The 13,405-nt window shown below is 58.0% G+C and overlaps 1 protein-coding gene across 1 annotated transcript in view; it reads left to right on the top strand.

The window, feature by feature from the left end:
- Positions 1 to 13,405, top strand: part of FBXL6 (F-box and leucine rich repeat protein 6) — a 14,219-nt gene extending 814 nt beyond the window's left edge. The window contains exons 2-10 of the mRNA XM_054017488.1: positions 411 to 1,210; positions 5,910 to 6,068; positions 6,285 to 6,348; positions 6,741 to 6,872; positions 7,419 to 7,526; positions 8,058 to 8,171; positions 9,863 to 10,094; positions 12,224 to 12,464; positions 12,942 to 13,405. Coding sequence (XP_053873463.1) covers positions 723 to 1,210; positions 5,910 to 6,068; positions 6,285 to 6,348; positions 6,741 to 6,872; positions 7,419 to 7,526; positions 8,058 to 8,171; positions 9,863 to 10,094; positions 12,224 to 12,464; positions 12,942 to 13,110 — 1,707 coding nt within the window. The 5' untranslated portion in view covers positions 411 to 722 and the 3' untranslated portion in view covers positions 13,111 to 13,405. The remainder of the gene's footprint in view (positions 1 to 410; positions 1,211 to 5,909; positions 6,069 to 6,284; positions 6,349 to 6,740; positions 6,873 to 7,418; positions 7,527 to 8,057; positions 8,172 to 9,862; positions 10,095 to 12,223; positions 12,465 to 12,941) is intronic.

Genomic DNA, 13,405 nt, shown 5'->3' with positions numbered 1-13,405 from the left:
CTCCTGCAGCGTGCCCAGCCCCGAGTGACCCAGCATGTCCACTCCCATGGCAGATCAGAAATGGGGCACAGGGCTGGGGGTGACCCCAGGGTGAGAAGCCCTGAAGATAGGCAGATGTCTCCAGGGGCACTGGCAGGAGTTCATTGGGCGCTGTGTGGAAGAAGCGGGAAGTTAGGGCCGTGCATGTAAAGGCTCATGGGAACAGTAGTACTTGATTTCCCCTGTCGATCTCTCCGGGCTCTGGGTAGGTCACCCCCTTTGGGTTGGGTTAGAGTCTTTCTAGTTCAGGCTGGACCCAGACTCTCACTGGGGCGGGGTCTCTGGCATGGGCGATGCAGGAGTTCAGACGAGATGGTCAGGATGGTCCCTTCTGGCCATAAAATCCATTGATCTTCATTCCCAATTTACAGCTGGGGAAACGGAGTTGCAGAGAGGTGTCACCTGGGGTCGAACATCCCCATCAGAGCCGGGAACAGAACACACATCCATCATTTCGAGCGCCACGCCCTGTCCACGGGTGAACACTCGGAGGCTGGAACCAGGGAATGAGATTCAGCTTTTGTCCTTGGCCTGTGTTGGTTTTCACTTAGCTGCCGGGGTGTCTCAGTAGGAACATGCGGCCAGGGCCCGAACGCTCCTAGTAGGGATTGTCACCTGTCTTTTGTGCCAGAAATATACGGCCAGATTGTCCCTGCCGATTAGCCCAGCCGATACGGGCTACTATGGAAGAGTCCAGGGCAGCAGAGAACTTGGGAGAGGCTGGGGCTTCTTCAGAACCGTCCGGCACAGGGCAGAATGCTTCCAAGAAGCAGAGCACCAAGGCAAGTGGGAGACCCGGGGATGCCAGCAAGGCCTCTAGAAAGAAGAAGGCTTTCAAGGCCCCCAGGAGAGTGGCCCCGGACTACTTTGTTCATGAGACGGACAATGACATGCTGCTGATCGTTTCCAACATAGGTGACGGGCAAGACCGCCCTTCCAGGAAAGTGGCAAAGAGAAAGCTGCAGCGCATGCGAAGGACCGCCGTGGCAGGAGAGAGAAAGAGAGAGAAAGAAGGGGCTCTGGCCGCAAAGGAGCCTGTGCTTGGGGGCCAGGCTGAGGAAAGCGGGGCGGCTGCGGGGGCCTCCTGGGGAGAGCGCCTCCCAGTAGAAATCCTGGTGCAGATCTTCCAGTCTTTGGTGGCATCTGAGGGGGCCGTGCCCTTGCTCTGCAGGTATGTGGAGGTACCGGGAAGTGGGTTAGCAGGGACCATGCGGTCAGCACGGCACAGTCACTCAATGCTTCCGGGAGCACGCTTGCAGGCTTCCTTCTCTTTGGGCTAGTATTCCATCCTTGCTTCCTGCTTTGCTGGGGTCGGAGGGAATGGGGGGCTGGGGTGAAGAGAGGAGGGATGGTCCAGTGGTTAGGGCACTAGCTTGGGACTTTGGTTCCATTCAGATGATCACAACAGTCCCTTCCGGCCTTGGAATCTATGAATTCCTTGCTCTGTCATAGACTTTCTGGGTGACCTCGTGTCATGGACTCACAGATCGTGCCCACTCTTGGCCCCGTGCAGTCCGTGGGGGGGTGCCCCTTTCAGTGAGACAGCCCTTCTCGAGGGTCCACTCTCTCTCAGGGTCAGGCCCCTCCACCTCCTGGAGTCGCACCTCTCTGAGCCTTAGCACGTCTGTCTCTCGCCATGGGCCCCCTCAGGGAGTCCACGTGCTCTGGACCCCCAGGGCCTCCACCCCCAAAGGGGTTGATGCCACCCTGTTCTCAGCCAGTGTGAAACAGGAGGGTTTATTGAGCGTTGAACACAGCACAGGAAACTCTCAGAGCCTCAGGCCTGGCCTCCCTCAGCACAGCACATCCCAGTCTCTCTGCATCCAGGTGGGCTCTGCCTGCTCCCCTTCTCCAGCCCAGAGCATCTGATATCACCGGCCCCAAGCCCTGCCTCTGTCCATTGTCTTCTATCCAGGTAAACAGGGTCGCCTGGGCTTCCTCTCCCCTCTTCCGTCCTCTGGCTCCCTCTGGCTGGAACCGCTGGTTAGGTCACCGGGGTCCTCTCCCCGCAGCCCATTGTCCTCCCACTGGCCAGAACCGGCTGCAACTCCTGAGCTGGGCCTCCGGGTCGTCAGGTCACCAGTCGCTCAGGTATCCATTCTCTAGGCCATTGGCTGGGGTCCCAAGTTCCCTCGCTGGTCCTCTGTAACATCAAACTTCCTCTCCCCTCACCTCGTTAAACCAGTAACACCCAGGGAAACTGAGTCCCACCCCCTCTGCATGCAAACCATTGGAAAAACACGAAAATCCCCCATTTTGTCACACCTCGGGCAAGTCACTTAGGGCCAGCTTTGTAAAGATCTTGAAATCAATGGGAGTCAGGTACTAGACGCCTTTGAAAATCCCACTAGGCACCTAAATACCTTTAAAAATCTGGCCCTTTGTCCCTCTGCCTAAGTTCCCTTTCTCTCCAGAGGGGACAATAGCTCTGCCCTGCCCCCCAGGGCCGTTTGTGAGGATAAATTGCTAAATCCATTGAAGGGTGTGCAGTGCTCAGATCCGCTGGTGATGGGGCCCGTACGGTGTATTCATTTAGATGGAATAAAGGGACCCAAAGACTCAAAGGTGTTAACAAGACACTGTATCTGTCCAACATTAAATCGTGTTGAACAAGGTTCGGGGTTTGGTACGCAGAGACCTCAGCCTGCATAGTCCCATGGCAAACACCCCATTAAACGTCCTTTTCACCCTTATTAAAGACACAGAAAAGAAGGGAGGGGGATAAAATGTGAAAGCATTTGAAATGTCAGATCTCCCTTGTTCCCTTTCCCTTTAGCTGGAGCGAGTTTTTAGAACCAACCCCCCGTTAGACACTCGTCTGGTGTTAAAGAGGCAATAACTGTCCGGGGGCAAGAGCGAAGACGTTAGTAGAGATGGGCTGGAGCTGGCATTGTGGCTGATGTTAAAGTCCAATCCCGTTCCCTAAAAGACAAAACAAGACAAATACCCTCATGAGGGAAGGAAAAAAGAGCAGCAAAGATGCAGGTCCTGTCTCCAGTGCTGACTCTCACTTGCAGACTCCCTGCTGGAGAAACACAGACCCAGCCCGCAGTCTGATCTGCCACTCTGAGACCTGGCAAACTCGTACCAGCCTCAGGCTGTTCAGGACGTTGCTTAGCTGCGTCTCGTCACAGGCTCACAGCAGTGGCGGGGAATGAGCTAAGCCAGCCTGTTGTGAGACAGAAGGGAAAAGGAGAGGGCTAGGAAAGAAAAGAAATAAGATGGGGAAGGAAAAGGACAGGTTAGGTTTAGGGGAGGGGAGTGTCTCACATGTCAGGTGGCATTCAGGATTCAGCCAGCGTTGGTAGAGGTGATGGTGCCATCTGGGTCCCTCTCTCTGGCCCACTCCGGTCAGGACACCTGTCAGGATTAGGATGGAGAAGGCACAGGGTGTCACGCTGGGTCCAGGTGGCAGCCGTGATGATGAAGGTTGCTCCTTCCCCATCACTCAGACGGTGGTCCCGTCCCGTCCTTTCAGGCAGCCACTGCTGCGATCGCTGCCTTTTCACACCCTTCCACATCCACGCGTGTTGTGAGACGTTAGTGTGAGACAATCGTTCACTCACTTTTCACAGTTGAGCTCACAGCGAGGGTAACTTTCTAGGCTCGGTTATCACAACACATGTTAGAACCTATGACAGAGGGTAACGAGGGATGTGACGTGGTGGGATCGCAGGGTTAGCCTCTCTGATTCCAGATCCAAGCCGGTCCCTTCACTCATTGCAAGCTGGCTGTAACGGCTGGCACTCCTGGCTCTGCAGGCCGAGCTAGACGCTCTCTGCCCCTGACAGCGTCGCCACCGATGCAGGTTCTGCAGCAGGGAGCCAGCTGCCAATTCTGCTGGTGTTGGGGGAGACAGAATCAAATGCCTCTCAGGATCATTGGCCCTGCATGCTGCCCTGGCCCATTGTAATGAATGCTCAGAACATCTTCGAGACCTACCAGGAGCTGGGCAGTTGAGTACAAAGGGGGCACTTTGCTGACCCACAGCCTGATGCCTAGAGCGGTGGGATTCACTTATCAGAATAATCCAGGCACCCTGCCATCGTGTGTCTATCACTGGCGTGGCTTTGAACTCGTTTTGTAAAGCAGTAGTCCAGGAAGAGAAGACAGGCGGCCATGAGGGCTCTTCTCCCAGAGCTTAGAAACCCCTCACTTGACAACGTCTCTAAGGTATTTCCGAGGCTCCTTTCACCATGTCGTGCTCTCCCGTCATGTCTCTCCACCTTCCCCGGTCCCACCTGATGGGCTAACCAGAGCAGTGGTGAGGTAGCCCAATGCCTCAGGGGGTCGGCCTGCAGTCCCTGTGTTATGGGTCTCCAGTACCCCCAGGGGAATCTTACATTGACATTCTGCACTGGTGCCCTGTGCCCCCAGCCTCTGGGCACTTGAACCAATCTAAATGGGCTTGGAAGGATTAGATTTGTACTGGTAAATAACGGTAAACGTCGATTTCAGCGTGCACACCCACAAACCGAGGAAAAGGTATTCCCAGCGCTAATAATCAACATGTACAGATGGGCAAAGTAAGAGAAGTGTTGCTTGTGTGTAAAGCGTGTTGTAATGCTGGTGCTAAGGGAGCTGGAGCAGAGGTGCCATTTAGGTAGCTTTAACTTTTGAATCTCAACTGCTACTTTCGTTAAATAATTATTGTCTGTGCTCAGCCCCCACCCCTAATAATGTCACACAACTGTGAAAATGTAAATTGGTAAAAATCTAAACAAAACCGGCTTACAAATAAACAGAATCCGAGAACGGTAGGACTGGCAGGGACCTCGAGAGGTCAGATAGTCCCACCCCCTGCACTCCTGGCAGGACTAAGTATTAGCTAGACCATTGATATTATGTGTAGGAATTATAAAGAATAAAAAGTGAATTCTACCAAGCCAGAATATAAACCTCCCAGAGCAGGGCCTGGCTGATAAGTTCAGGGTGTCACAGGAGGGCTGGGGGCAAACCAACCCCCAACCCTGTCATCTCAGTCCCCAGAACCCCGCTGTAAACCAACAGACTGAGAAGGACCTGGGACCAAAGTCAGTCCTGGAGCAAGCACTTGCAGCTCCCTATTGAAGTCACCAGGTGTTGCTGCCACCTACTCCATGGCTGAATTTGGCCCAGTAGCTTGATCCTGGCCTTGAGGGATATCCCCCGTGCGCGCTGGCACTCAACAAGGAGGAGGAATGGCCAGAGTTGTGCTCCTCAGAGGAGATGGCCGGTGGTACCTATTGGACAGCCTCGGGCACCTCAGTGCCGTGGACAGCTGGCCCTATAATGTGCACGGTTTGAAAGCCCAAGAGCAAGGCCTTGAGGTGGGCCTGGTGGATTATAATGGGTGGCCAGTGACATTCACGGAGTGTGTGCATCACCGACTCTCCATGGGCAGTGGCCCTGGAGCCCACATCAGGGCCGGCTCCAGGCACCAGCTTGTCAAGCAGGTGCTTGGGGCAGCCACTCCGGAGAGGGGTGGCACGTCCAGCTATTCGGCGGACGGTCCCTCACTCCGGCTCGGAGCGAAGGACTTTCCGCCGCAGATCGTGATCGCGGCCTTTTTTTTTTTTTTTTTTTTGGCTGCTTGGGGCGGCCCAAACCCTGGAGCCGGCCCTGGCCCACATGCGGCCTGTTCTGCCACCACTCCAGCCTGAGGGGCATTTCCAGGGGGCTCCCAGCGACGCTCATTGCTGTATTGGGTCACAGACTCGGGCGGAAGGGCTGAGGGAAGGGGTCTGACCCACCTGAAAAGCTCTGCCTGACCATTAGCTGGGCTCTCCCCTGCTGGCGGTGGGCCCCTGGGGGCCCGCTGTGCTGAGATGGCTCTGCTAGGTGTCTCACCGGGCGTGTGCCATTGCAGTGACGGCTGTCTCCATCCCCAGGGTGGCTCGTGTGTGCCGGCTGTGGTACGGGGCAGCCTCCAATCCCGTGCTGTGGCAGAAGGTGTCAATCGGCTTCTGCTGGGTGGAGCCTGGCACAAAGCAGCCTCCCCAGACCGAGAAGAGAATCCTCGGCACGATGGAGTGGCTGGCCCTGAACAGGTGGGTGCTGCGTTCTAGAGGGGGGTGTCCTATCCCCTGTGCATGACACATGCCTTGGCCCTCTCCTGCTGTGTCACCCCCACATTCCTTCCCACTCCAGCTCCCCTTAGGGGCTGGACGCTGCGCTGCCCCTCCCCCTTTATACTGCCCTCTCGCAGGACGGCTGGATGCAGGCTGGCTCGGCAGGTAGATTAACTCTCTCTTTCCTCCGTGCAGGTTTTCACTTCTCCGGGACTTTGCTCTTTGTCACTGGAAGAGCCACGTGCCCGTTGTCCTGCAGGTGAGACGGCAGGGGTCAGTTTGGCGTGATACTCTGCCATCCTTGGTGATTGCTCCCCGGGGGCAATGCCCTTCTGCCCTGGGACACCGGCCAGCCCGCTCCGATCCCTGGGTTTGGATGGATGTAGCCATAGCCCCATCACAAGCGGGCCTTCTGCGACTAAGAGCCAGTGGCACAAAGAGCAAAGGATATCCAGCCCTCAGGCTCCGCGTTTCGGGCCCTCTCTGCTGTCAGTCACGCAGCCTCTGTCAGCACTGAGAGCAGAATCGTCTTCCTCACAGGGAATTTAATTGGAGCGAGGTGGCGAACCCAGCCTGCATGTAGCCCGCCTTTTACAGGGTCTGCTCGTGGGCTGGCAGGGCTGGCTGGCTCACCACCCTCTCTCGTTACAGGCCCTTGCGGAGTCCTGCCCCCTTCTCGTTTCCCTCAAGCTGACCCACTGCAGTGGAGTGACCACCAAGTCCCTGAGTGCACTGGCCGAATGCTGCCCCCGGCTGGAAAGCTTAAACCTGCAGAATTCCCAGGTAGGGGTGTGCTGGGCTCTGCTGAGCTGAAGGGAGACGGGGTCAGTTTAGGCTGGGGAGCCCATGAGGCCCTCCCAGAAATACAAGGGGGCCATCCTGCGGGGCGATGCTGCAGCCACATCACTATTGCTACCTGCTGGGGGGGGCGAGGCTCGGAAATGTGTCGTAAGGCCCATCCTGCCCAGCCCCCCAGGGGAGCACTGTGTGCCCTGCCAGAGAGGAGCCATCTGCCAGCCCTCTGGTCCCCTAGGAACGTGAGAACACTGAGCTACAGCCAGTCAAACCCACGGGGCCTGCGCTGAGACTGTCAACTCCATTGCCTGGGACAGTGCCCAGCCCCCTCCCAGACATGCCTGACGAGCCCCTTATCCCGTCCCAGGATTGCTCGCCTAATCTGCTGTAGCCAACAGCTGTGTACAACCAAGGAGTTTTTTCTGTGGCTAATTAGCCAGCATCTCCTCAGACAGCTTTGAGGGCGGTGCATGGCGTCTGGCTGCCACGTGCTGGGTGGTAACCCCTCGCTGGGTGGCCTCTGGTTTGTTCCAGGTTGACTCCTCAGCTGTGGTGAGCTTTCTGGAGGCCGCTGGCTCTCGGATCCGGCAGCTCTGGCTGACGTACAGCAGCCAAATGAATGCCATCATCGCCACGCTCTCGGTAAGCCTGGCAAAGGCCGCCGGGGGACGGGGAGTTATAGAGGGGCTGGCCTTGCCTGAGTGTTCCCTGTCAGAGCTGGACTGCACCATACGTACGTGGGATGGGACAGTTTCTGAGCCTGCTTCAACAGAGGCTTATGAGACCCAGGAAGCTGCTTCTGCTGAGACTGGAACAACAAGAGGCAGGGGTTGAATTGGGAGTGGTGCTTCCACAGGCTCTGTCCACAAGCCGGGCGCTCCCCATTCCTGACTCTGAAATGAGATGCCATTGAGTCATGTGTCAGATTTCCATTGTAATCATTGCTCTTTCCGGCAGCTCTGCTCAGCTGTGACATGGTTAGCAGCTCACATTGCATCATTAGGTTTCAGAGTTAACACTCCATTGGGATGAACAGGGCAGATCGTACCTCTCAGGGCTGCTGTTCCAGGCTGTCTTGGGTCACGTTGGGAAGGTTCAGCAAGGCGGGTGGGCGTGGGGCCCGACCGATCAGCAGGGAGTGCCTCATTCTCTGAACCTGTCGCCCCTCTGCAGAGCGGTTGCTGCCTTGGGCTGCAGCTCCTGGAGGTGAACACGGAGATCGGGCAGAGCAGCCAGCACCTCCAGCTCTCAGTAGAGCCCCTGCAGGCAGCCTGCCGGCAGCTGCAGGTACCCGCGAGCTCTCCTTCCCTCCTCTCCCGCTCCTCCTCTGATCTCCCTCGCTCCGCTCCCCCACCCTGGGAACCCTTGGCCGCCCTGCAGCTCCAATGCTAGCTTATTCCTTCTGGTTTCACAGGCTTCCCGGAAGCTCAGGTCGGTTCGTTCTCCTGCCCCTTCCCTGTCGATCTGCGTCCCCCCCCACCTTGGCAGCTTGTGTGGCCACCCATGGCTGCAAGTGGTGCTCGGTTCGATGCAGTGCGCTCGCCCAGTGTGCCCCTGCAGCCAGGAGAGGTCTCCTGACACCTGAGGGCGTCCCCTGCCGCTGGGTGCTTTCTCTCTCTGGAGAGGCTGGGCAATCCCTGGGTGAAGGGCTCACAGGCATTCCCAGCTAGGCAGCTGCTTTTCAGCAGGTGATGCCTGCATGTCCTGGCATTGCTTTATGGCCGTGCATTGCCTTGCCCTCTCCCACGCTGCCCCCTGCTGGTGGGAGACCTCCCAAACCCTAGGTACCAGGCACCCCTTCAGATCCCTCCTAGAGACTTGCTTCTTCCCTAGACCCTCGCCCATGTCCGGAGCTCTGCCCATCCCAGCGGTGTGTGCCAGTGACGTCATGTCTGTAGCTCACCCCTCCTCCAGTTTCCCTGGGCATCTCGGCAGACGCAGCTCAGACGATTGTAGTGCACGCTGCCCAGGGCAGGGCCGGTTTTATTGGAGCTGTGCACAGCGCTGGCATGTGCCTTCCCAGTGCACATCCAGGGTCTGGTTCGCTTCCGGAAGGCCCTGAGCAGCCTGGCTGTCTCAGGGGTCACCTCTCCCACTCTGCCCATTGCAGCTCCCTTCTGGGACAGGACTTCAGGGTGTCCTCAGGGGAACCCCTTCCTGCCTGCTGCTTGAGCCTGTCCAAGCCAGGTCTAGGACGCAGTGCAGGATCTCTTTGTTCCCTCTGTCTTCTGATTTGCGCCTGGAGCAGGGTGTCCGTCACCCCATGGGAGGCAGGCAGGGAGGGTTGATCTGCACTGGCTGTTTTAATCCTCCTGTGCCCTCCTGTCCCCATGATGGGCACGGTGTACATGCATGGAATAGAGACAGCTATAGTCCAAGGGTACTGCTGTTCCCAGCATGCAGTGCATTTGGTTGCATTGCATGCTGGGATTTGTAGTTTCCCCGGGGTGCACTGTAGCACATCAGGAGCTGCACCTGGTCAATGTTTGCTGCCTACTCTTTAAAGCAGCCCTGAGTGGAGCAGGCCAGGGGTTGCTCCTGCCCATGGGCACGAACTTTCCCTGGCGCCGGTAAGTGCTTGCGCCCCCTTGGCCCTGCCCCGACTCCACCCTTTTCCTCCCCTGCCCCATTCTAACCCCTTCCCCAAAGTCCCCGCCCCTATTGGACCCCTTCCCCAAATCCCGGCCCCGGCCCGGCCTCTTCCCCGAGCACACCGCGTTCCTCCCCCTCCCTCCCAGCCACGCAAAACGGCTGTTTTGCGGCACAAGCTCTTGGAGCTAGGGGGAAAAAGCGGGCATGCGGCGCACTCGGGAGGAGGCGGAGGTGAGCTGGGCGGGGGAGCGGGGAGCTGCCGGTGGGTGCTGAGCACCCCCCAATTTTTCCCCGTGGGTGCTCCAGCCCCAGAGCTTGTCAGCTGATTGGGAGGTTGTTGTCTGGGGTTGGTGGGTCATTTCTGCCCCCATCTGTTTCCCTTCCAGGTGCTGCGTCTGCTCAATGTGGTCTGGTCCCCGAAGCCAAGCCCTCGGTTCGTCCCCACCTCCTTGGGCTTCCCTCAGCTAGAGGAGCTGTGCCTGGCCTCCACCTCTTATTCCTTTATCAGTGACGGCGTCCTGCAGAACATCCTGCAGGCCTCCACCAGGCTGCGGGTCCTGGATCTGCGTGGCTGCTTCCGCGTGACACCCAAGGGGCTGCAGGAGCTGCCGTGCCCTGGTGAGCCTTGGAGTCCCCCTCTCTGGGGAGGAGGAGGCGGGTGTCTCGTGTGGAGGACAGGTGCATCTGGTGCAGCTAGGGACAGTCTTTCTGCCTCCTGGTGAGGCCCTGAGCCTAATGTGTAGCACATGCGGCTCGTGGGACCCTCCTGCCCGGCCCCTGAGCTCCTGGCCCCTCCCCTGCTGTTCCGCCTCCCCTGCAGCCTCACTCACTGCGCCGCTGGTGCAATGCTCTGGGCGGCGGGGCTGCGAGTTCTTGCCGGGCAGCTGACTCGGAGCTCTGCTGCACGGTGGCGTGGCTGGCTGTAGCCGGGCGGCGCGGCTCCCTGTCCTGGTGCTCTGGGCGGCGCGGCTGTAGCGCCACCGGTGCTCCAGGCAGCGCGGTAAGGGGGCAGGGAGTGGGGGGGTTGGATAGAGGGCAGGGGAGTTCAGGGTGGTGGGCGGGAGTGTGGATAAAGGTTGGGGCGGTCAGAGGGCAGGGAACAGGGGGTTGAATGGGGGCAGGGGTCCCCGGAGGAAGTCAGGAAGGAGGTGGGGTTGGATGGGGTGGCAGGGGGCAGTCAGGGTCAGGGAGAAGAAGTGGTTGGATGGGGAAGTCAGGAAGGAGAGGAGGGGTTGGAAGGGGCAGGGCGGTCAGGGGACAGGGGACAGGGGGGTTGGATGGAACAGGAGTCCCAGGGGGGCTGTCAGGGGGTGAGATGTGGGGGGGTCGGATAGGGAGCGGGGGCCAGGCCATGCCTGGCTGTTTGGGGAGGCACAGCCTCCCCTAACCGGCCCTCCATACAATTTCGGAAACCCGATGTGGCCCTCAGGCCAAGAAGTTTGCCCGCCCCTGGTGTAGAGTCCCGGCTCCCAGCCCTGTGCCCTGAGCACAGCTGACACCATTGTAAACGTGGCAAGGCCCACTGGGGTGCCTGGTGCTGTGGAAATGGGAGAGGATATAGTTATTCTAAAGCAACCCCCCATCTTATAAGAACATAAGTACTGGGTCAGAGCAAAGGTCCATCCAGCCCTGTAGCCTGTCCTCCGACAGTGGCCAATGCCAGGCGCCCCAGAGGGAATGAACAGAACAGGGAATCCCAAGTGATCCATTCCCCATGGTCTACTCCTAGCTTCTGGCAGTCAGATGTCTCAGGTGATCATGGGGCTGCATCCCTGCCCAGCTTGGCTAATCGCCATTAATAGTCCTATTCTCCAGGAACTTACTTAGTTCTTTATTGAACCCTGTTATGGTCTTGGCCTTCACAACATCCCCTGGCAAAGAGTTCCACAGACTGACTGTGCGTTGTGTGAAAAAATACTTCTGTTCGTTTTAAACCTGCTGCCTGTTAAATAACACGTCCTTATTCCCCTTCTCCACACCAGTCAAGATTTTATAGACTTCTAGCGTATCCCCCCTTAGTCGTCTCTTTCCCAAGCTGAACAGTCCCAGTCTTATTAATCTCTCCTCATACGGAAGCCGTTCCATACCCTTGGTCATCTTTGTTGTCCTTCTCTGAACCTTTTCCATTTCTAATGTATCTTTTTTGGGTTGGGGCAACCAGAACTACATGCCATATTCAAGGTGTGGGTGAACCAAGGATTTATATAGAGGCATTATATTTACTGGCATATTATCCATCCCTTTCCTAATGGTTCCTAACATTCTGTTACCTTGTTTGACTGCCGCTGCACACTGAGTGGGTGTTTCCAGAGAACTAGCCACAATTAAATTTTTTAAATAAATTAATGGAGATCTCCTAGAACTGGACAGGACCTTGAAAGGTCATTGAGACCAGTCCCCTGCCTTGACTAGCAGGACCAAGTACTGATTTTTCCCCAGATCCCTAAGTGGCCCCCTCAAGGATTGAACTCACAACCCTGGGTTTAGCAGGCAATGCTCAAACCACTGAACTATCCCTCCCCCCGAGCTCGCTCTCTTGAGTGGTAACAGCTAATTTAGACCCCATCATTTTATATGTAGCGTTGGGATGATGTTTTCCGATGTGCGTTACTTTGCGTTTATCCACATTGAATTTCATCTGCCATTGTGTTGCCCCGTCCCCCGGCTTTGTGAGGTCCCTTTGGAACTCCCGCAGTGCCTGGGCCTGAACTATCTCGAGTAACGTCGTATCTCTCTCTGCACCCCAGATCTAGAGCAGCTGTACTTGGGCCTGTACTGCAGCAATAACCACCTGCTCCTGCCCTCAGAGGGCAGCCATCTGCTCACCTGGAAGTGGCACCACAGCCTGCAGGAGCTCGATCTGGCAGGGCAGAGGTTCAGCGAGCACGACCTGGAGTGCGCCATGGCCGCCTTCGGGCAGGGCAGCAGCCGGGCAGCCCTGCGATCCCTCAACCTGACCGGGACCAAGGTCACCGTGAGCACTGTCAGGTGAGTGCCAGCAGAGGGGCTGCGGGCAGCCAGGCTTGGTGCTCACCGGCCATGGCTGCGTTCCCCCCGGGGACCTGAGCTGCAAAGCCTCCCTCTCGCCGGAGAGCTGCTGTGTGTAACTGACTCTCTGTGTGGCTGCTGCAGCCTCCTCTCCCCCCAAACCAGCCTCTCCTGCCACGCCGGCCTCCGCACCCCGAGTCCCTTCACTGCCCCGCTCTCCTTCCGCACTGCGGCCCTGCTTGGCTCTTCCCCTGTCCCGCTGCGCCGCCTCTTCCTGGCTGGGCCCTTCTGCTCAGCTCCCACGTGGCCTCCCACCTTCTCTTGTGCCACCACTGGCATGTGGGCTGGCCCCTTGCCTCCTTCAGCCTCCCACCATGGCTCCGCTCCGCGCTGGATCTGCCGCCCCACGTGCTAAATCTAGGGGGAAGCCCCAGGTAGCCGAGGGATGCAATTCGAGGCATTTCTGCTTCCCCACAGTGCCCTGATCATCAGCTGTCCTGCCCTGAGCTACCTCAACCTGTCGTCCTGCCGCTACCTGCCCCGGGGCATGAAGAGGGTGTATCGGGGCCAGGATGACATCCACCAGTGCTTGAGCAAGCTGCTGGCCAGCGCCGACGAGCCAGCGGCTGCAGAGGATACGTCGTAATGACACCAGCACCTCCGCAGGCCTGCGCCCGGAGCAACCCTACGCACAGGCTGAGTGCCAGGGGCTGGTGTTTCGCTGGGACGTTCCTGGCAGCGTGGGTGGCACCTGGGACCTGGGCACCCACCTGGTGCTGTAGCCGCAGGCAGCCTGTTCCCCCGGGAGGGGCAGCCGTGCCTGGTTCCCCGCTCCCCATTTTGATAGCACCCCCTTTCTGTATGACATTCCTCTTGGATTTGTCAGTGTTTTACTGTCCAGCGCAGCGCCCGGTGCTCCCGAATAAAGGGCTGTTCCTGCA

The sequence above is a fragment of the Malaclemys terrapin genome, chromosome 2 (assembly GCF_027887155.1).
Source record: "Malaclemys terrapin pileata isolate rMalTer1 chromosome 2, rMalTer1.hap1, whole genome shotgun sequence".
NCBI lineage: Eukaryota > Metazoa > Chordata > Testudines > Emydidae > Malaclemys > Malaclemys terrapin.
Note: the sequence above shows the minus strand (reverse complement) of the source record. Positions and strands in the feature narration are given on the sequence as shown.